General features: G+C 47.2%; 1 protein-coding gene across 2 annotated transcripts in view; it reads left to right on the top strand.

The window, feature by feature from the left end:
• Sdk1 (sidekick cell adhesion molecule 1) overlaps positions 1-24,346 on the top strand; it is a 974,090-nt gene that overhangs the window by 842,214 nt on the left and 107,530 nt on the right. For both annotated transcript variants that reach the window (XM_006504712.1, NM_177879.5), the window contains 5 exons: positions 752-902; positions 1,878-2,115; positions 10,814-10,929; positions 13,024-13,213; positions 16,404-16,502. In XM_006504712.1, the coding sequence (XP_006504775.1) occupies positions 752-902; positions 1,878-2,115; positions 10,814-10,929; positions 13,024-13,213; positions 16,404-16,502 (794 nt within the window). The remainder of the gene's footprint in view (positions 1-751; positions 903-1,877; positions 2,116-10,813; positions 10,930-13,023; positions 13,214-16,403; positions 16,503-24,346) is intronic.

Here is a 24,346-nt window from a genome sequence, read left to right on the forward strand (position 1 = left end):
TCAAAATACTGGACTTCAAAACAGTGTCTGGTGACAACATTGTGACGTTTGGTTCTATGGAAGGACCTCAATTCTCTTTGCTTACCCTGAACTTGAGTCAGCCAACAGCACTTAAACTTAACTTCTACCCATTGTCTCTGCCAAATCAGCTTCACCTGGGAACTAAATCAGCCTGAGTCACATGAGACCATTTTCTGAAGGCTTTTAAGGAAAAGCACATCTTGTTTTTCTGTTGCTGTCATAAAATTCCCAGAGAATAAGAGCTTAAGGAAGGAAGGGTTTGTTCTGATTCTCAGGTCAAGGATGTGGACCATGGTAGCCAGAAGCTAATCCAGCAGGAGAGGGAGGCGGCTGCTCACATAGCATCTACCAGCAGGGGACAGGGAGCTATGATGGCCTGCTGCTTGCTCTCCTTCTCCCTGTACACAGTCCAAAATCCCAAATAGGGAATGGTGCCACCCACAGTGAGCAGGTCTTCCCACCTCAATGAATCTATTCAAGATAGTCCCTGCAGGCATGCCCAGAGGCCTGTCTTCCAGATGACTCTATATTCTGTCAAATTGACAGTTAACACTACCCATCAAGGAGGACATAGATGGGATCTATATTCTTCACCATCACAATTAGGTGTCCTTGAGTGAAGGCCATTGTGGCACTGAAAGGCACACATGCAAGGAGCACCCAAGGAGACCCTGATCTTTTCTGTTGCCTTTTGCTTTGGAATAATAGCAGTTGATGCTTTTACCTCCAGGTTTCGAATGAGGCAAGTGAACATCGTGGGTCCCAGCCCCTTCAGCCAGTCATCCAGGGTCATCCAGACCCTACAGGCCCCACCTGATGTGGCTCCAACCAGCCTCACTGTCCGAACAGCCAGTGAGACCAGCCTGAGGCTACGCTGGGTGGTAAGTTAGGGGCTATGGTGGAAGCCACTAGTCAAGGTTTGCTGGGGAATCAGAGCTTAGCTGTACCACATTCAGGCGGTTTTCCTCATCAAAGCTAATCCCATTATTAGACCACAAAGTATTACATTGCACGATTAGTGTAAGATCTAAGAGCAGCCCTGGATTTCTTATTAATTGGTAGCATTGCTTGTTCTCTTCTTGGAGCTCTGAGTGCTCTTTTCGGGGGAGAACACAGAGAGTGCTAAGTGCAGGATCTGTAAGTCTTAAGCTTGGTCAACACAGAACCAATACTCGATATTTGTAAGAGAGCCAGTCCAGTGTTTAATCAGAACATTTCTCCCTCAAAATTAAACCAAACTGCATTAAAGGAAATTATTTCTGGCAAAAGTCACGAAAAGAATTTTGTTGAATTGACAGGAGAAAAGTTTTAGGAAAGGTAGATCAGAAAGTTGTAGGGATGCGGCTGGGAAGATGTGGCTCAGTATGAAAAGCCCCTATTGTCCAAGCACAAAGACCTGAGTTCAGATTCCCCAGCACCCATGTATAAAGGCAGTGAGGAGTGAGGACAGGAGAATCCCTAGAGCTTGCTGAACAGCTAGTCCTATCACATCTGTACTACAATGGCCATTGTGGTATACAAAGATGCATGAGGAGTGCCCAGGGAGGCCTTCATCTCTTCTGTTGCCTTTTGCTTTGGAGTTGGTGAGCTCCAGATTTAGTGAGAGACCCTGTCTCAAAAAGTACAATGAAGAGTGGTAGATAAAGACATCCAACATCAACCTCTGGTCCTCACAAACACATGGATGTGAACATGTAGACGTGTATGCAACCCAGTGTGTGCACTGCGCATGCACTAGAAAGTTCTAAGAAACATGCTCTCCATGAAGTTAGACCCATAGGATGGGTTTATTCTTGACGACCTTCAAAGCTGGCAGTTATGGTATCCACTCATGCCAGCCTGTCTTTCATTGCCAGCCTCTGCCTGATTCCCAGTACAATGGGAACCCTGAGTCTGTGGGCTACAGGGTGAAGTATTGGCGTTCTGACCAACCATCGTCAGCTCTGGCCCAAGTTGTCAGTGACCGTCTGGAGAGGGAGCTGACCATCGAGGAACTGGAGGAGTGGACAGAGTACGAGTTGCGGATGCAGGCCTTCAACGCCATTGGGGCTGGGCCCTGGAGTGAGCTGGTGCGGGGCCGCACGCGGGAGTCAGGTGAGAGGGAGGTAATGCAGGTATGGAGACAAGGTCCCCTCTGTGTCTCTGTAGAAATGGTGTTTGGTGGCCTTGGATTTCCATGTCCCTGGGTAACAGAGTCTCCCCATGTCTCTCACCTGTGTCTGAGCACCAAAGCAGTCCAGGCTTTGATGTTAAGCAAAGCTTTATATCATCTCTTGTAGTGTTTTGTTTTGTTTTGTTTTTGTTTTTGCTTTCCAGTTGCTGTGATAAAACACACTGGTAAAAATAACTTAAGGGACAAAGGTATTATTTGATTTACAGTTTGGTAGAAAAAGCATGGCAACAGGAGCATTAGGCAGCTGGTTACATTTTATCCATAGCTGGCCATACTGTATCCACAGTTGGCTACATTGTACCCACAGTTGGTTCCATTGTATCTGCAGTTGGCTACATTGTCTCCACAGTTGGGAAGAAGAGGGCAATGAATGCTGCTGCTCAGCTTGCTTTCTTCTTCAAACTCCATCCAGGACCCCAGGAGAGATAATGATGCTACCTCCTAAGTGGCCCTTCCTTCCTCCCTTAGTTAACACACTCAAGATAACTCCTCATAGACATGGCCAGAGACTAACATACTCTAGATAATCCTTCATAGATGTGCCTAGGCACTTGACTCCTAGGTGCTTCCAGAGCCTGTCAAATCAATAACCTATATTAACCATCACCTACTCACAGCTGTTCCTTTAGATTTAAACAGGTGCTGGTCTTAATTTTATGATTTTTAAAGTTAATGATAACGTTCACTATCAACGATAAAAAATCAAGAAGCAGAAATTTCCTATGAGATGCCTTTAATATACCAGGCATCAGACCCTGTTCTTCATGAATAAATGTATACAGCATGTTCACGGGTCTAGCTGCAGTAAGAAGTGGGCCCCTGAATGGCTCAATACAGTGGCAGTTGGTGTCTCATTCATTTGGATCTGAGATGGGAATCCTGTTTGTTGGTGGCTACCTTCTACTGTGTCATTCAAGAATCCAGGCTCTGATATACCATGGAATTGGTCACAGAGCTGGGATTACAGGCACACACCTGCCATGCTCAGTATACACACTCCCCTGGCTGAGCCACATCCCAGACCCAAGTAATGCTCTGATTACACAGTATATGTTTGGGAACCCAGCAATGCCTCAGTGGGCATTCCTGCAGGATCACCATTGTGGTACTGGTGTACCTCTATGGAGACCCCAATTTTTAAAGTAGGGATTCCAAGACCAATCAGAGCTGTCTTCCAAATGTAGCTTTTATTGTATCAGCAAGAAAAGACACAGACTCACTCGGCTGTGATCATGTGGATGCCTTAAAACCCTTTCATCTTCCTCAGCCAAGTCTGTGTGACAAGGAAGGGACCTGGAGACACTTTTAAAGTATAGTTTTAAATCCATTAATAGTCAGACCAGTAAAATGTTTCTTTGAAGAAACAAAACTTTGCATACAAAACTAGAAAGCCATGGATAAAAATTTTTGTTTTTTTTTTAACTTATCAACAGGCACAAAAGAAAAACAGAAAAAAAAATCACCATAGCAACAGGAGCTATGCTGGAGTAGCCACTGTGGATCTTCCCTAGGTGTTTGCTTGTTCATGTGTGTGCATGTCCATGTGTACAGGCACAGGTACACATGTGTGCATGCACATGATGGAGGCCAGAGGTCAACCTCCTTTGAGACAAGGTCTCTTGTTGACATGGAACCTGTCAATTAGGCTGGACTGACTGGCCATCAAGCACTAAGGATCCTTCTGCCTCAGCTTCCCCAGTACGGGGATTACAATTGAGAGTCACCACACCTGGTTTTCCCCCCTGCGCATAGTGTGTTTAGCCTGCATATATGTCTTGTATGCCTGGTACATGCTGAGTCCAGAAGAGGGCATCAGAGCCCCTGGAACTGTAGTTATAGGCAGCTTTAAACTGCTTTGTGGGTGCTGAGAACTGAACCTGAATCCTCTGGAAGAGCAGCCAATGCTCTTAACTGCTGAGCCATCTTTCTACCTCCCTGCTTTAAAACAAAAAATGAAAACAAAAAACAAAAAAAAAACAAAGCAAAACAAACAAACAAACAAAAAAACACAAGTACTGAGACTCAAACTCAGGCCCTCCTGAGTGTAAGGCAAGCATTTTACTGTCCAAGCCATCCCCTCAGCTACTCTCAATACCCATGCAGGGACAGAGGGGCCAGCCTGGAATCCAAGGATGCTAGGGGAGAACCCAACATCCTCTTTGGAGACAGTGCTCTTCTAGAGGGGACCAAGAATGCCTGCCACTGAGATCCACCTGTGTCTGCCTTGGCAGCGTAGAAAACAGATGAGCCCAGCCTGTGCCTGTGTTGGGTCTGGGTTCTTATATGTGCTGTATATGTGTGATCTGGATGCTTCCAGAAGAGAAATTAATGTACAAGTCTGACTGCAGAACCCCAAAGCACAAAGAACAACAACAAAAAGGTAGATCAATCAGGCCCCATCGAAATTAAAGTGTCAGGGCTTTAAATAGAAATATAGGAAATATATAGGAAATGAAAAGAACCTCAACTGGAGGATACTTCTCCGAGCGCTATGTCTGACAAAGTGTTCAGCTATAAATATCCAACACCTCTTCCTTCACAATGAAAAGGCAAATGATCCTATTAAGAATGGAGCAAATGCCTGAACAGACAGTTCTCCAGAGACAGAGACAAATGGCTAATAGGCACGTGGGGAGGGACTCAGCATCGTTAGCCAGGAAGGAGATGCAAATCCAAGTCGTAAGGAGATGCCACGTTATACCCATAGGAAGGTCAAAATTGAAAACACAGCAGAGCGAATGTTTGCAAGGTGTGGAGGATTCAGAGCTTCATATACCGGGCATTGTCCAAAATCTGAAACAGACTCACCACCCAACACAGCTAGCACACTCTTAGGCATACCCTTATCTTGTGGTGACAGAGTATGTGATAGGAAGCAACTTATGGGGAGGAAGGTCTGGCTACAGCTCTCAGTCCTGGCCACAGTTGCTGTGGCAGGGAGGGTAGGCAACAGGAATGTGATGGAGATGCAAAGAAGGTTCAGGGAATGATGAGCACTAGCTCTCAGCTCACTTCCTCCTCTTAGACGGTCGAGAACATAGCCCAGGGAACATGCTACCCACCTTCAGCCTGGGCCTCCTCGCCTCTGCCAACCTAAGAGAGTCCCTCACAGCCATGGACAAAGGCTAATCAAGACGTCCTTCACAAGTGTGCCCCAGGGTCTCATGGGTGATTGTAAATCCTGTCAGGCTGACAGTTGATCGGGTAATCAAACAGTCTTCCCTGAGACTTAAAATTAATGTCACCAGGGCCAGCCAGATGGCTCATCAGGCAAAAGCCTAACAACCTGAGTTCAATCCCCAGGACTCATAGACTAGAGAGACCCAATTCCTGCAGGTTGCCTTCTGACCTCCACATGCTTGCTACAGTATGCGGAGTCCCACCCACATGCATGTACATAACCCCACCATACCCACGCGCACACACATGCACAAGTTAATGTAATAATCTCACAGTCCCACGTGGAGGCTAAAAACAAAACCAAACATTTTGAACCACATTTAAATGACATGTAATAAATAATAGCTTGAAGCATGGTCTAACGGTCTGTGACAATCTGTGACATACTATATAATGGTAAATGGGACTTGAAAAGAGGGGTCGCATAGGGAGCAGTGATAAACAGCAGGGAAAACTGTCCTGCAGAGAAAAACAGGTGGAGAAGGAAGAAATAAGCAAGCTGGGTCATTTTATTTTGATAAAAGGGAAGTTTCTAAGAATGTATCAAGACTTAAGATAAATTGAAAAGAAAGTCGAATATACCTTAGGACAGATAATGGGTACAATTATTCTTCTTTACACCTTCAAAAAAAAGGGGGTACGCTTTGTCCAAGGGGGATTTGAATCCACAGAATCTAGCAATATGTCATTTCCTGTTCTTAACAGCCTTACCTGGCAGGTTCTCTCCTAGTGGGAAACTGCGAGATTCAAAGCCCAGCACTAAGTCACCAGGCTACCTTGGCTTTTTTGGGACACAGCTGGGCTTCCTGTGAGTGAATGCTTACATAACCACGTCTCCGAAAATCAACAGTGGTTTGTGGGTCTGTAGTGAGAAGTAGGCACTTAGAGCTGCCAAGATTGACCCCACAGGAAACAGGTAGGGGTCCAAGAGGTGACCAATTGGGTTGCTATGACGATGTCCTCTCTCTCTCTCCAGACAGAGACAGTTTTCAGAACAGAACACAAATGTAATATCCATACAATACATTTGGGGTTGCAGTCTTATTTTAATCAAGTCAGAAATTTGGTCTGATAAATAGCATGCTTCCAGGCTGGTAACAATAGTACCTTCTTTGTTCTTAGTGATCCAAGGTACTGTTTTATTGCCTTTTAAAAATTAAAATAAGGACCTATGTAAATAGTTTTCTAGTCAAGGCTGTAGTGGCATATATAGGTCCCGTGAGAGCCCCTGCAGGTAGACCACAGCAAGACATGGCTGCAAAGTGTGTGATACAGACAAGCCCTTTGCCTCTGAGAAGTCAGTCGAGTCATCAATGACTGTTGCACTAACATTTTTTAGGGAAACCTGAACAAATGGCTGCTCACCCCAGTTAGTGCACCAACCATACACCAAAGTGACGATTACCCAAGGCCACCTTAGGGAACCAGTGAGATTAATGGGTTTCCTTACAGCACCAGTGAAGGGTCACTGAGAGAATCATGGGTGACCCAAAGTAGCTGTGTTGCCACAAGTGCCCACCCCATCATGGATGATGACTTCAACAGAGTCCCTGTTTCAGTCAGCTTTCAACTTCCAATATAACCTCGCATCTCCCATGATGCCTTGCAGTTGAGGAAAGGTAGGAGAGAGTAATGGCTGGATCTTAGGTGGGAGTTCCTATGGCTTTCCCTTCCCTTCTTCCAACTTGAAAATATCAATAGCTCCATCACCCAATTGATCTAGCTCCCTGTAACTGTCTATATTATCAATTTGATCTAGAATCACTTAGGAGGCAAGCCACTGGGTATACCTGTGAGGGATTATCTAGATTAAGTTAACTGCAGTGGGAAGACACACCCTGAGTGTGGGCGGCACCATTCCCTAGGCTAGGGTCCTAGACTGAATAAAAAGGAGAAAGTGAACCGAGTACCAGGATCTCTCAGCTTCCTGACTATGGATGCCATGCGAGGGGCTGCCTCATGCTCCTACCGCCATTGCCTGCCCCATTGTCATGGACTGTGTACCCTCAAACTGTGAGCCAAAACCAATTCTTCCTCCCTTAAGTTGCTTTTATTGGGATATTTTATCACATCAATAGAAACCAACATGCTCCCTCATTGTTAGGATGGAATGATCACATTATAAGGCAGTGGTCCTTGCCTGTGACATGTGTGCCCTCATACACATCTGTGTCATCTCACTAGATGAATAAGTAAAAGCATGACTTTCAACTGCCATGTCTAGGGAGAAGTTTCATCTTCTAGTCATGCTGACTGCCAATTATTGCCCTTTCAAACATCAGTAGGCTCACTGAGCTCCATCCTCAGAGGTGTATGCATATAGTGTTCTTATTTGGGGCATCACAGACCCATCCTGGTCAGGGATCTAAGGCTGAGTGATTAGGAGAGGGTATCTAGGATCAGGTATGAGGTATGTAGGAGGGAAGGGTAAGAGGCCGTGTCTGTGGTGCTGGACAGAAAGCTAGCCATTCTCGGGGTGGATGCATAGTGACTTCTACCATGACTTTTCCTCCAGAAAGATTCCTGTGGCTGGAGAAAGGGTCAACTGTGGTTGCCACCCCAGACCCAGACCCAATGTCATCCAACAGCTTGCTCTGTTAGACTATGACTTGAATGGCATCTCCCTTCCTCCCTTCCCACTTCTCTTATAATATACACTGCTGGCTATAAACTCCTCCTAGTCAAGCTCAACAATTGTCTAGGGCCTTTATGAGTAATGCTAATTTGTGTGAAAATTTTTATTGGGGAGACAGCTCATGTGGTAAAGTGTTTGCTTTGGCAGCTTAAGGACCCAAGTTCAAACTCCAGAACTGAGATAAAAATGCCAGACATGGCAGTGTGTGCCTGTAAATCCAGTGATAGGGAGATGGATATGAGAGGTTCCCTGGGCCTCACTGTCCAGTCCACCTAGTTAAGCCATCAAGCCCCAGGTAAAAGTGAGAGAACCCACCTCAGATACAACAAGATGGACATGTCCTGGGGAGTACTACCCAAAGTTGGTCTCCAGCTTATATACACACACACATGTACAAATGGAAACATACTCGTGCACATGTGTACACATAAACAGATGTGAAAATAGAAAAACTGTATAATCTTGTGGCAGTGCCTCCCAGATGGCAGCTTGAGTAATGAGCATGTTTCTCATAGCTGTGGAAGCCTGAGTTCGGGACTAGGTGTCTAGGGGCCTGCACCCTACGGGGGCTGGGGGGCTGTCCTGGATCTTCCTTAGCAGATCCACGGCCTCTGCTGCTTTCTTGGCTCATGCTTGCATCTCTGTGATCTTCCTGTAGCACTGTCCTTGCATGCCTGTAGTGTCCGCAAAGCTTTCTTGCCTACCCCACACAGCACTGCAGAGACATATGGTCAAGCCCTGTCATACAGCAGAGATACTATGGCCTTGAAATGTGCCCTCCTTCTTCAGCCTGGAAGTCCTGGGACAAGGTGTGTCCTTTAGGCCCAAGTCCAGGGGAGCCTTCTGCTCTGTTTAGCTACTCCCTAAAGAATACATCTAATGATCAATTAAGTACTCTCCTGGATCCATCCTTTCCTGTGTGGACAGGCTTTGACATGTTAATGGGTCCATAAACAAAAAATTGAAAATTTATAAGAGTGTCCAACATTTTGACATTGGGATATGCTATTGCCATCTACATGTGTTGGACTATATTCATATTTATTATAGGATACATGTGTCCCACAGGCCACAGATTAGACAGAATATAAAATACTTGTCTGTAAAGTTTTGTTGCTGTCTATATTACATTGTATCTGATTCTTGGCACACACATATCAAGACATCTGGTTCCAGCAAAGAAAACTAACTGAGACAAAATTGCCTAAATGTAAGAGAATTGTGTTACATACACACAGGTCAAAAACTGCAAGGACTGCCTCCTAGGCAATTCCATAACAAAACAGTCATTTAAATGAAATAGAATGAGAAAGGGGGAGGGATGTTTGAGGCCAGCCTGGGCTACATAGGGAGTTGCAGGCCAGATTGGTATATAGCAAGTACCATCTCATGATCAGATATATATTAACTCTGGGATGATGGCTCCATCAGTAAAGTGCTTGTAAGCATAAGGACCTGAGTCAGAACCGCAAACCCCATGTTGACAGCTAGATGTAGTTCATGCTTGTAATTCCAGAGCTGGGGAGGTAGAGACAGGTGGATGGGGCTCATTGGCCAACTGGCCAGTTAACCTAGCCTAATCTGTGAGCCCCAGGCCATTGACAGACCTTGTTTCAAGACCTAAAGTATCTAAGGAATAGAACTCAGGGTTGACCTCTGGTCTCTGTATGCATGTCTGCATATGCACTGAAGTGTACACACATACAGAGAGAGACAGAGAGACAGAGAGAGATGCATACCTACAAACCCACAGACACACATACACATTTACACAAGATACATACACATGGATTGCATGCATACTTACACACACACACACACACACACACACACACCACACCACACACCACACACCACACACACCACAATAAATAGAATGAAATAAAGTTTTCCTTAGCCTTACATTTCCAGGCCCAGGGCTGCGACCCAATAGTAGAGTTCTTGCCGAGCATGTGTGAGCCCCCAGGATCTATCCCCAGTACTGAAAACACAGAAGAGACAAACAACCAAGTAGATCCAACTCAGTTCTCTGTTTATCTGCAGAAAGGAGTGGATACCCCTGCTTCTACTGATCATGTGAAATTAAACACAATTAGCAATCTAAGGCATACATGGGTAGTAGGCCAGGCTCCCCTGGCCCTCCCCTCATATGCAGCAACATAATCCCTGAGGTCCATCCCTCTGTTCACCACCCCACCCCACCACTGCCCACCTCCTGTGTCCAACCCTCATGGACCTCCATGTTTAGCTAGTGAGCTAGAATCCATCTGAAATTGAGGAATTCCAATTCAAGGTAAAAGCCTGCAGCTATTATTATCCAAAACAGACGGAGAGCATTTTCTTGCTGGCCAGACTCAGGTAGAATTGAGTTCTAAATACCCAGGAATTATGGAATTTGTTGCTCATATTAAAGAGATTTACATATGTACTGTGCACCTGCAGGCTCATCTGATCTACCCTGAACTCTCAGAATCACTGCTGTTTCAAGGACAGATTGAGTGGTGTGTGTGTGTGTATGTGTGTGTGTGTGTGTGTGAGAGAGAGAGAGAGAGAGAGAGAGAGGGAGAGAGAGAGAGAGAGAGAGAGAGAGAGAGAGAGAGAGATACATGCATGTGTTGTACATGTGTGCAGGGGTGCATGAGTATGGTGTGTATATGCACATGCATTTACATGTGTATGATATGTATGTGTGCGTGTGTGTCACACACAACTCGCACGTATGAGTGTAAATGGCCCTCTGTTCATAGAAGGCAAGAGACAGTTGACACTAATACAGGGTCATTGTGTGGCATGTTCTTTTGCAGTTCCTTCAGCAGCTCCTGAAAATGTGTCTGCAGAGGCTGTCAGCTCCACCCAGATCCTACTGACTTGGGCTTCAGTTCCTGAGCAGGACCAGAATGGGCTCATCCTAGGCTACAAGGTGCGTGTTTATGGTGACTTTGCTCACCTTTGGGGCTGGTAGTAAAGTGCCACAGATCTGTCACTCGAGGAAAAAAAGATTCCTAACTTTATTAGCTGTCTTGTCTGGGAAAGACAGGCTAGGAGAAGTGTTTTCTGGCCATCAGTCAGGAGGCAAATACAAGCAGGACCCTGACCAGCAAGCCAGGTCCCAGCTGAGGCACCCTGGGCCCTTGGACCATGATGGATGCAGCTTCTGCCTCCGGCTTTGTGAAAAAGCATGACTGTGGTGATCACTTCTCAGAGTTGCTGTGAGAAATTGGGGGCTGTATGAGAAGTGGCCCCTGCTACTTCAGAGTGCTGATTTGTGGTGGGCCTAGGCAGGACTGACTTCTGCTGGAGTTGGACCTTCCTAGCTTCTCTGGGTCCCATCCTCTAAGCTGCTCCCTAGATTCTTTAAAATCTCCTATTTCTTTCTCCTCTGTCAAAGGTGACCAATAGAGTTCCCTTGCTCTGTCTATAACTCTAGTCTCCCAAGTGACACAGTAAGCTTCTCTGCATCTGGTCACTAATGCTATACTGCTCTCATGGGATGATTGGCTGGACTGGAGCAATAGAGCACTGGCCTAGAATCCCCCAGGGAGGGGCTGGGGGCGTGGCTCAGTGGTAGAGCCCCTGCCTAGAATCCCCCAGGGAGGGGCTGGGGGCGTGGCTCAGTGGTAGAGCCCCTGCCTAGAATCCCTCAGTGAGGGGGCTGGGGGCGTGGCTCAGAGGTAGAGCCCCTGCCTAGAATCCCCCAGTGAGGGGCTGGGGGCGTGGCTCAGTGGTAGAGCCCCTGCCTAGAATCCCCCAGTGAGGGACTGGGGCGTGGCTCAGTGGTAGAGCCCCTGCCTAGAATCCCCCAGTGAGGGGCTGGGGGTGTGGCTCAGTGGTAGAGCACCTGCCTAGAATCCCCCAGTGAGGGGCTGGGGTGGGGTTTAGTGACCAATTGCTTGTTCCGTATTCATGAGCCCCTGGGTTCAATCCCTAGTAAAATAAGAAAGTCCCTTCGACATATCATCAGTGGATTCTAAGCGTTCCCTTCTCTTGTCTTTCAGTAACTTTTTTTCCTGCTTTGGGGACTAGGAGGGGGCAACTATTAACTTTCAGACAGGATCTCACACTGTAGCTCAGGTTAGCCTGGAACTCACTATGTAACACCAGCTGACCTTGAATTCATAGCAGTCTTCCAGCCTGGTCTTTCAAAATGCTGGGATGACAAGCTTACCCACTAAACCCAGCTGCCTTTCTGTCATTAAATCCCCATTGCTTTTCTTCTAACCTGTGCTCATATGCATTCCATCTCTGCAAATATTCTAATGGCTCCCTTCTGGATCTGTGGTAGGTGTATACCACAAAGACACGACACTGGCAGTCTCCTGTTACATGGCAGTCCTGTTAGCAGGTTCGGTGGACAAAGCTCCATGCCACTCTCCTGGCTCCCATAGTGAAATGGTTCCTGGGCTGTTTTCAGTTGTCTCCCCAGTGGCCCTCTCTTTTTTGGCTCTTGGATCACTTACCTTGGAGAGAGTTCATAAGGGATGAACGTAGAAAGAAGACCAAGGAGAGAAATAGGAGGAGGTCCTAGAGAAGCCAGCTCAGGCCATCCCTGTTAGGGGCGAGTTTTGGGTGTATGTGGGGAAGAGCAGACCTGCTTGAGCAGGAACCCCAAGTTTTTTGAATCAAGGGACTTCTTGGAGCCACAAGCTCTGTTTATAGGAAGCAAGAGGTCTGTGCCCAGTAGCAAGCCCATGCTTCAGTGGGAGCATTTGGCATGGCTAGAGTTGAGAGCTTCAGCCCTTGCCAAATTGTGCTCAGGCAGCCAAATCACCGAGCGACGGGCAGAGCTGTTGACTCCAGCCAGTCTCCTGGAGTAGAGTTGCCTCACAGCCATCTTCCCCCTTGATGCCAGTGGTTAGAAATGAGATCCAAAACTTCTTTAGCACAGCTGCCCTCACGAAGAAAACCCAGTTGGCTGGGTGGTCCTTGCCAGTCTGTTCTGAGCTGGTGCCCTGTGCACAGAGAGTCCCCTTCCAAGCACACACTGAGCTGTAACCATCTGCATGCGATGCTTCAGGTTCTATACTGTGCCAAAGACCTGGACCCAGAGCCCAGAAGCCACGTGGTACGAGGGAACCACACGCAGTCTGCGCTGCTGGCTGGCCTGCGAAAGTTCGTGGTCTATGAGCTCCAAGTGCTGGCGTTCACACGGATCGGGAATGGGGTCCCCAGCTCACCTCTCATCCTGGAGCGCACCAAAGATGACAGTAAGTGCATGGCTGGTCATGCTGCCTTCTGGCTTAGTTTTCCAGTCCAAACAATTCAGATTGTGGTTGCTTTTAATGTAAATTTTCAACCACTTTTTTTTTCTAGTTAATGGAAACACAACAAAAATTGTTTCCAGTCACTGGGCATTTATGTGGCCAATTTGAGCCTGGAGAGGATTTTTACAGCCTGATTATGGACTATGCGGAATCTCAATGCTAACTATGCTGTGGGTGGGGGCTACTGAGGGTTGGCTAGGTTGTGAACCATGAGTCCATCCACTTATTAACAGCTCTACAGATCTAGATAAAACTCCTCTCTGGACCCCTGTGCCCATCCTCCTGGAGATGGTGGGTCTCACCATTTGCATTCAGATTGTTAATTATAAGTTTTTGCACAGAAAGCAGCATGTTTGACAGCACCCAGGGGTCCCCAGGATCCGGTGCTTCCAGGTTTGAGTAACAAGCACATCTTGCTGGCTTTGTTTTTATGGAAGTCTAAATCATCAGTAAATATGTTTTTCCACTTTGCAGATGTGAGACACTTAAAGGTTAGCCCCTTCCCACGTTCGTTATTTAACAGGCCATAATGAATATGTCAGGGGGAAAATCCTGATCTGCCTAAACGCCCACCTCGGGATCAGAAGTGTCTGATGGGATAGAAACAACAATGTGGTTGTTTAAGCATCTTCTTGGAATGGATAATGAGCTGCAGCGTGTTCTACTTACTCCGTGGAGAGAGCCCTGTCTCCCTCATTCACACAGCCTCTGGATCTGGCCTTGGCTCTATACTGCTTACCTCTGTCATTGCTGTGACCCAGTGCCTGAGTAGTAGCTTGACAGATGGAAGGTTACAGTTTGAGGGTACAGCCCATCATGGTGGGGAAGGCATGGTGGCAGGAAGGAGGCAGCTGCTCACATTGCAACAAGAGAGAGGTGAACGCTGGTGTTCAGCTCACTTTCACCTTATTCAGTCAGTGACCCCAGCCCACAGACAGTGTCTGTCACATTTAGGATGAGGCTTTCCACTTCTGTTAGCCAAATCTTGAAAATCTGTCGTGGACATGACCAGAGGTCTGTCTCTTACGTGATTCTGGATCCTGTCACATTGACAGTCGAAACCACCACTGCTTCTGTGGTGTGATTCCTTCAGCTTTCTCCAAGACAAGAGGTAGAAGAGAAGTGCAGGGGAAATAGTGACTGGGCCTTGTTAGCTGCAAGTTGTACTGATCCTTGCTTCCATTTAGTCCTTAAAAAAAAAGAAAGGAGAGACCTTTCAGAAACAGTCTCAATGTTCACTGCCATTATTCCTTCTAAGGACACATCTAGTCAGGCAGTGATTTTTTTTTCTTTTATTGTTGTGTTATTTATATAAACACATCTTCTCTCTTCACTTTGACACAATCCACTCAGCCTCAGGGACAGCTCAGGAGGTCATTGCTATGTCACATTGGTGTTATAAATTAGTCCTGACATTCAAGCCTCTGGCCTCCCTTGAGCATTTATCTCACCCATGTATGGGTATCATTACACACATCCAAATTCACCCTCCCAGAATGGACAGTTCCCCACTTTCCGTTTCCACATCGATTTGCTCCGTGCTGATGCGCAGAAATCGATCCATGATTAAGTCCAGCAAGAACTTCTTCTCACACTGGCCACACACTAACTTGCCTAGCCGTTTAAGCAAATATATTTTATGAGGGCTGAGACCCTATTATTCAATCGTTCCATAAGGCATAACGGCATTTTAAATTATCGGTGCACTGAACCACACAGAAGAATTATTATATACATCTGTGAGCATCCACTCTTAATTTTCTAAGACAGGGTGGGGGGGTGGGTGAGGCAAGTGTAGGCCAGGAAGGATTAAAGGGTTGTCAGGTGCTTCATCAGTGGTTGGGGGTGGGGATGGGGCTAAAGGATAACTTGTTGTATTGGTTACTTGTGTTGTGGCTGTAACCAAATACCTGACAAAGGTAAGGTGAGGGGCAAAGGTTTGCTTCGCTCACAGTTTGAGGGTACACAGTCCAACGTGGCAGTGGGAACAGGGTGACAAGAGCATGAGGTAGCTGTCACACTGCATCTGCAGGCAGGAAGCAGAGAGAGACGCAGCCTGTGCTCAGCTTGCTTTCTCCTTCTTATTCAACCCAGGACCCCATCCCATGGGATAGGGACACCCACATTCCGAGTGGGTCTTCCACCTCAGTTAGCCCAATTTGGAAAGCCCTCCACAGACATGGCCAGAGGTGTGTCTCCTAGGTGATTCTAGAACACGTCATGTTGACAGTCAGTATTGACCATCACAGTTGCCAAACACCTGTTCTACAAACATCAAACCCAGCAAAGGAATCTGGCCTCGTATTGACAAAGCATTTACTTCCAAGTCACAGCTGACTCTCAGGCTAGTGTTGCCATGAGCTGTTCTCTTATGACCTGTAAGCGTAGTTTCTGAGCATGGTTTTCTAAGTCAGATGGTCAGGATTCAAACTAAAGTGTGCTTTTCAAAGTCATTAGGGAGGCACACGGAGCCAATGGGGGTCCAGAAGTCCTTCACCGAAAACACGGGCTCGGGGGCTGGAGTCAGTGGTTGAGAGCACTGACTGCTCTTCCAAAGGTCCTGAGTTCAATTTCCAACAACTACATAGTGGCTCACAACCATTTGTAAAGATGGAAGCCTTCTGCTACTGTGTCTGGAAACAATTATAGTGTAGTCATATAAATAAAATAAATCTTTAAAAAAAAAAAGAAAAGAAAGAAAACATGAACTGGAAAGATAAAACACCTTAACCTTCCATAAAGTGCCTACTGAATGAGTGTCAGGACCTAAGTTCAAATCCCCTAAGACCCACATCAAAAGCCAGGTATAAAATAAAAAAATAAGGGGCTAGAGAGATGACTCAGCAGTTAAGAATGCTGGCTGTTCTTCCAGAGGACCCGTATTCAATTCTTAGCATCTATGTTGGGCAGCTTATAACTGCTGGTAACTCTAGCTCCAGCGGATCTAATACCTTCTTCTGGTCTCCATGGGCAGCTATACACATGCAGCATATATCACAGATCTTTACACAAAATAAACAAACAAATATTTTTTTAAAAGGTAAGTCAATTTAGGAGACCCACAGCAGCCATCAGAGCACGAGGCCGTCCACAGAACCCTATGTGACTCCTGTCTCACTTTGCCTTCCTTCAGCCCCAGGTCCCCCCGTGCGGCTGGTGTTCCCCGAAGTAAGACTTACTGCAGTGCGGATTGTGTGGCAGCCCCCAGAGGAGCCCAATGGTGTGATTCTGGGTAAGGAACATTGTGTATGTGTGTGGGGGAGGGGGTGGCAGTGAGGAATGGCAGAGAGAAAGGGCAGGAGATTTGCTCTCTTCTTTCTGGGTGGGTAGACATAAATCAAGCCGGCAGCAGCCAGCATCTCCTGGACACCGAGCGAGCATCCTAGACCTCCTTTGTTCCCGAGCAGGGCACCGAGGCTTTCTCCTGGAATGAAATTTACATTGTATTAACCCAGAATTCCCTCCATCTGTTTGCAGTCCAAGGCGAGCCCATTTGTAATCAGCCTCCCCCAACTTTGGGCTGTGCCAACGTTGTTTAGGAAATGGCAGGCTAGTTTTTCATAGCAGATGCTACCTGGCTCTTGGAAGCATCTTCTCCCACTATGAAGCCTGCAACTGACCCCTGGACAGGAGAAGCTGCTGGGAGACAAAGCTCTGATAAGATTGACAGAAAGCCAGCAGATGGTGTTTTAAAGCACCATCAATACCTTCATTTATTTATACTCTCACTTAGTCAAATTAAAAACTCCATGTTTGTTACCCTTCCCTGGTGGAACATAGGACTGAGCGAGGTCCAGTCGCTCTCAGGTCTCCCATGGGACCTGTAGGAAGATAGCTAGAGGTGTATTGCACATGACGACCGATACAATCCACAGTCACTAACTGTCCTGCTAACCAGCCTTGGATAGAGGTTAGGGTGGGTGAAATGCTGCTTTGGAGCTGAGTCTTGGGGCAGGGGACTTCCACAGCCCTGGGAGCAGGGAGGGACCTCTGATGGTTTCTGCCTGAGAGTAGAGACAGATCCAGAGCATGGGCAAGTGGCCTGTGTGTGCCAGAGAGTGTGTGTCTTAGGGTTGCCTTGCTGTGAAGAGACACCATGACCAAGGCAACTCTTATAAAGGACAACATTTAATTGGGACTGGCTTACAGTGTCCCAGGTTCAGTCCATTATCATCAAGACAGGAACCATAGCAGCATCAAGGCAGGCATGGTGCTGGAGAAGGAGCAGAGAGTTCTACATCTTGATCCCAAAGGCATCCAGGAAGACATGGAGACTGTCTTCTGCATACTTCCAGGAGGGTCTCTCTTACTCAGTGGGTGGAGCTTGAGCATGGGAGCCCTCCAAAGCCCACCTATACTGTGACACACTTCCTCCAACAAGACCGCACCTCCTAATAGTGCCACTCCCCATGCATGGCCAAGTATTCAAACCACTACAGTGTTACACATGGAAAAAATGAGCATTTCAAGAGTAGGGTCCCAGAATATGGTGCAGAGTATGGTCGCAGACCTGTCACCAGTGATATCCATCCACCTGGTCTCCATTCACAGGAAACTCTGAGCTAGTAGGAAATTTCCAGTGAAATTCTTCATCTGAAATGATGGGCTGGTGACAAACGTCTCTGCTGTCAACTGCTTTTGATCTTGCCTGTCTAAGACTTGGTTTGAAGATGTCTCAATCAGTAGTGTTTGCTATGCAAGCATGAGGACCCCGGTTGGATCCCCTAAAACCCATGAAAAGGAAATTTCAGGCATGGTAGCATATTCCTGTAATCCCAGCATCATGAAGATGGATCCCACGGGCTCACTAGCCAGGCAGCCTTGCCAGATTGTAATGTCTCTATCATAGCCCTCCAGGCCAATGAGAGACCCTGCCTCAAAAGATGAAAGGAATTTGTTTCGAAAACAAGGTGGTTAGCACTGGAGGAACCACACCTATGGTTGTCTTCAGAACTATATGTGCACATACACATGCATGTCCATTTTCATGCATACACACACATACCTGAAAACCCATGCATCTCTAGCAGCCCAGAGACAGAGTCCCAAAAGGCATGTTTGTGTGGAATGTTTGCCTATCTTTAGGATATGCCTGGGTGGCCCTGTGTCCTCTACTCAAGGGGTCAGGGGGGCAATCTTCACTCCCTGACCTTCCATTGTAGGATGGAGCCACCAGATACAAGTATTGCTGTTAGCAAAGATCTCCTGAACCTGGTGGCCTTGAGATTCCTGGTGCTGGCAGCCACAACTGTGGCAGCTTTCGAAACCCCCATTGAAATGAGCTCTGACTGGAAAAGGTCAAGAGCCACATCTGGAGTCTGCACCATAGGCTCAGGCTGGGGCTGGGGAAATGGCTTCAGAGCAGGTGGCCAGTGCAAAGGCAAACCGTGCTGTAGGAAGATCCTGCCCTCGGCATGACAACAGACCACAGAGCATTATGAAACAAACAGAGCTGGATACCCGATTCCCCGTGAGTTGTCTCCAGTTGTCCCCAGAAGGCCACACCAAAACAGGTAACATTTTCAGAGGTGCAAAATAGTAGAATTCTGGTCTGTCCCCTGGAGTCCCAGAGGCCTAAAGACTGTTTTCTATGAAGAAGTAGGTGCCTTGAGCTCCACCCCATCCCAAGCCTCTGGCTTTCATCTGCAGCCCTACTGACCCCAGTCACAGTCAACTCCCTAGTCCTCTCCCTTCATGTATCACTGCTCTGGGACTGCATGCTATTATACATATGACCTGGTATACACATGGATGGTACAGCTCTGCATTGCTAATCAGTGCCTCCCATGCATATACAGGGTCGGATTCATACCTGGGGTCCTTCTGTAAAACTCAAGGAAGCCTCCTCCTATCTGCTGCTGCTGCTGCTGCTGCTGCTGCTGCTGCTGCTGCTATAATTGAATGCCAGAGACTGTGTAGTTTGCAAAGAATAAAGGTTTACTCTCCCTAGGTTCACAGTTCTTCTGCAACCAGTAAACTGCTAGACCCTGCGATTTTAAAATGAGCCTAGTGCTCCATGTGGACAGTGAGGCTGGGTCTAGTGGGATTGGCAGCTTCCCATACCCCACAAGGAAGGATGACATTTTCAGTGCAGTATTAAAGGCAGGTGATTCAGGAAAGGGGGTGCATGCAGTTTCTGGGGATGGAGGGCTAAGGTGGAATGGCTGCACCTGGGGAGTGCCTTGCTTGTTGGTGAGGACCCTGCTGAGGTCACATGGTAGGGGGGTGGCATGAATGAGAGTGAACAGGACTTTTATAGGACCTGCAAGGTAGTTTACTCTGTAATCCTCAAAATTCACGTTAAAAAAAAAAAAAAAAAAAAAGCTAGGCTTGGCGGTGCACACTTGGAGTCCACACACTAGCTTCAAAGAGAAGAGACAGGAGGATGGCAGGGCTCACTGTCCAGCCACCATCGCCTACACAGTGAGCTCCCAGCCACTGAGAGACCCTGAAGAATAACACCATCAAGGTACACTTGCGGACATGCATGGACACATGTGCATGTATATACATACCCACACACACACATACACACACATACATACACACACACACACACACACATGAAAAATAAAGTTAAAAAAAATAACTAAATAAGACGACATTTACAACAGACCCACCATCCAGGATCTGGCTAACATGGTAATGCCTTAGCGTGTAAGTGACTTCACCTGATTGCTCATGGTCCACCTCAGAAAGGATCCACCTGTGGACCCCACCTCCCAGCCCCTCACTGATGGACTCTGAGTAGGAGCTCTGGTGGGGATGGTCAACCTGCAGCATGCTCTTCTGCAAGAATGCCACCCACCATCCAAGTGTCTCTAGCTGGCTGACACCCTCCTCTCTGCACTCAGAGAGGACACCTCTAACTCCACCGTCTCACTGTCCAGATGGACTGTCAGCTCACTTCTAAATCTTTGTCATTTGCTCTTCAATGTGTCTCGAAGCATTGGTTTTGCTGATCACAGAAGTGCCATAAAGTGCGATTTAGTCAGCAGTACCATGCCAGGTCACATCCGTCAGGCCTGGGATGGTGAGGTTCTGTGACCAGCTATACAAATGGAAGGGTGTGAGGGCAGCACCCCTCACATGTCCTTGTTGGGAGTGTCACCTGTGTAGCCTCTAGAGAGCCACACATGGGGAAGATGAGCAGCCATTCTTGTCTCTAGACATTGTGCCCAAAGGAAACTCTACAGCAGTAGAGTTCTCAACCTGTGGGTCTCCACCTCTTTGGAGGTCACACATCAGATATTCTGAATAACAAATATTTACATTACAATGACAGTTATGAAGTAGCAACAAAATAAGTTTATGGTTGGGGGACACTACAAAGTGAGGAACTATATTGAAGGGTCACAGCATTGTGAATGTTGAAAACCACTGCTCTGTGGGGCTGGGAATGTAGCTCAGATGACAGAGTACTTTCATGTGTGAAACCCTGGATGAACTGGGTGGTGGCACATGCCTGTCATCCCAGGACTCAGGATGTGAAGGCAGGAGGATCTGAAAGTAAGTAAATGGTTAGCCTCAGCTAGTTAGTGAGTTCAAGGCTAGCCTGAGCTATGGGAGACCCTGTCTGGAAAAATAAATAAATAAAAAGGAAACACACATATTTACAAGGCTCTTCATTCAAACAGATTTCCTTATATAGCAAAGGAGGCAGCTATAAGCTGCAGTTTGCATGGCTAGAGTCTCGGGGTGCTATTGGTATTTCTCCCAGAGTCTTAGGCTCTGCATTACAGCAAGGCAGAGAGCAAAGTGGGTGATGGTGAAGAGTCCAGAAGCATCACTGCCTAGCCTCAGACCTCAGCCTGCCATCTACTGAGTACATATAAAAAAAAAAATGCACTCAGGTCCCCAGGCCTCAGTTTCCCCATTTATGCCCCTCTTAACATGCAATGAAACACTCAGAAAAATGTCTGCCACAGTCAGTGCTTGTGGGGGTTGGAATATGCTTGGCCCAGGAGAAGTGACATGATTGGGGGTGTGGCCTTGTTGGAATGGAGGAAGTATGTCATTGTGTAGGCAGTCTTTAAGGTCTCCTAGAGCTCAAGCTCTGCCCAGTGGAGAAGAGAGCCTCCTCCTGAATGCCCTCAGATTAAGATGTAGCACTCCCAGTTCCTCCAGCCCCATGTCCGCCTGCGTGCTGCCATGCTTCCCGCCATGATGTAATGGTCTAAACCTCTGCAACTATAAGCCAGCCCCAATTACATGTTTTCCTTTAAATGTGTTGCCTTGGTCATGGTGTCTACTCCCATCAATGAAAACCTAACTGAGACAGTGCTCAGTAAACAGAGTTCCTACCACATTTGCTAGCCTGTCACTTCTGGCTGGAGGGCCTTTGATCCTGGGCCAGGTCAGATCAGGTCATAAATTTACTTTGTGCATACGGATGGTGCACTGGATTCCCCTGCTCTCCACCCACCACTCTTGTTTTGTGTGTCTGTCTGTCTGTCTGTCTGTCCATCCATGGGTTTTCCAGTACAAGCACCTGTGCACACACAGAGACCAGAGGAGAAACCTGAGTATCCTGGTGTTCCACTCTCTGTTTTATTCCCAGTAACTCTGGAGCCAGGCTGATGGCTAGCAACCTCTAGTGACCCTCCTTTCTCTGTGTCCCATAGTGCTGGGCTTACAGTCATGCACATACAGCCAGCCATGCTTGACTTTTTCTGTGGGTACCGGAGATTTGAACTCGTGTCCTCCTGCTGCCACAGCAAGTGCTCTTTCCCACTGCACTGTTTTCTCAACTGAGACCTTTGAGTTTGATGGGAAGTCCAGGTGGGACCATCACTGAAAATCACAAACACATAGGGAAGAAGTAGATGGTATTTACTTCAAGCACCCTGCATTAACCAGTATTATAGTGCTGTAATACAGTATCTGTAGTACAATAGAACTGGGGTGACTATTTACTAGAGACAGGCTGGGGAATCCAACAGTGGCCATCTGCATGCTGGAGATGCTGAGAGCCAGGGAGCTGGCAGCCCCAGAGTCTGGATACTTCAGAAGTCCCAGTCTGGTGCCTGAGGCCTGGAGGATTCCTGGAGGGCCACTGGTCCTCAGTTCATGTTGGAATTCTAAACAAATTGGGTTTCAATGTCAGCGAAGGGTGGTAGCAACAAAAGAGCAGATGCACTTAAAAGCAAGGAGCAAAGGCAGGCAGGCAAAGCATAGCTTTCCCCTACAGTCTCTTTGTATCTGGGCTGCTAGAAGGCACTGCCTACTCTGGAAGAGTCCTCCCTCCCCCCTTGGTTAATTCTTCCTGGAAATGCCCTCAAACCTCCATTCAGAGGCATGTCTCTTAGTTGATTCCAAAGACAAGATTAACCATCACACACAAATGCTAAGTCAGGTGGCAATAACTCTGTTAAGTGGGCAGTGTGGCCTTTGAGCATTTGGGGGTTGTAATGACATCTGGTGGATAGCAGATGCTGTCTGGGGGACCCCGTAACCTGGATATTATTACAGCCAACACATCAGACCACAGAGGCTGTAGGGAAGGACCAACAGTTCCTAAAGACCCAGGCTCTTGCTGGGATGGAAAGGAAGCTCTCTGATTGCCTGAATACCTGGAATGGATATTCCCAGGAGCCCAGGCTGCCAGGGCGGCCTTCTAAGTGTGGACTCATCTGCAGCCCACTCCTTCCCAGTCTATATGGAAGCATGCTCTTGCATTTCTCAAAGAGATTAACAGCGTGAAACAGCACCAGAGTCTGGAGGGAGAAAACACTTGCTTATTTGTGTGATAAATATTTTACTCTAGAGAACTCAGAACAGTTAGAAGCCTCCTTTGGGGTTTGTGGAACTACCTGAGTCTAGCCACCTGCTCCCAACTTGCTAGACTGCTCCACACACCCTTGAATACGTTAAAGTAGGCGTCATGCACACACTCTTCAAAACTGTGCCACGCCAGACTCAGACCTTAGATTCTGCTCCTGTCTCCACCCATCAGAAGAACCCCCAGACAGCCAGGACCTTGAATGGCTTCTTGTTGTTGTTGTTTTGTTTTGATTTGTTTTGTTGAGAACCCTGATGTATCATTTCTGTGTTCCCAGGCCTCAAGTAGATAAGCTTTAAACCTACAGCAGGGATTTTCAGGAACCCTTAGACCGCTTCTGGGTTCTCTGGGGGGAGCGGGGCTTTATAGCCTCCAAATAGTCATCAAAGCTTAACAACACTGTGTCCCACTGATGGCCTAGCTTTGGGGACCCAAGCTTCCTCAGGAAGACTAATACCATTGCTTGTCGGCCATCAGTACAGCCCACAAAAGGTTTGCCTTGAATGTCAAGACAAAACCCAGACAGCTGTTCCAGCTCTCGGGGTCAGACTTCAAGGAGTGGAAACCCTTCCAAGGCTTGAGGCTCGTTGCCTGTCTTACCCTGTCCTCTGTCTGTCTATCGTTCCTCCAGCTGATTTTCTAGGCGTGGGAAGCGCATTGGGAAGCCCGCACAAGCTTCTCATTACACATTTTAATCTTCCCTTCGGATCGATGTCCCTCATGCTTGGCCCTGCTCTCTTCCATGCCCTTATTATCATAATTCACCCATAACCTTAAAAACAGGGCTTCTCTCGAGCCACGTTCTCCTCCTCCTCTTGAGTAAGCGCATTCATTCTTTGCAAACACACACCGCAGCCTCCTGACCCTGGCTCGCTGAAATCCCACTCGCTAATGCTTCTGATCCAGCCGCAACCATAATTACATAAGAAGCCTTATCCTCGGAAATGCTCTCAGCTCTGAACACCATCCATCATTATTCTCTGAAAATGCAAGAACTATTCCACAGCTGCCTCTCCCATCCAGGATGCTCAGGAAAGAGACTGCCGAGGTCCTGTGAATGAGTCTCTTTGGCGTGTCAGGGTGAGGTGTGGGTGTTAATTTTTATGTTCAGCACACCAGGGTGCAGGTCCCGCTAATGATGCCACATTTATTGGAGGGAAAATAATAGGAAGGTACAAACAGAAGCCGGAGGCTGAGGAGTTTTCTCTCGGTAATAGCTCAGTGTGGAAAGTGGATTGGAGATAGAAAATAATAACCCAGATTTCCTGCAGTTAAGGACAAATGACATTGTGGTT

The sequence above is a fragment of the Mus musculus genome, chromosome 5, assembly GCF_000001635.26.
Source record: "Mus musculus strain C57BL/6J chromosome 5, GRCm38.p6 C57BL/6J".
NCBI classification, from domain to species: Eukaryota; Metazoa; Chordata; class Mammalia; order Rodentia; family Muridae; genus Mus; species Mus musculus.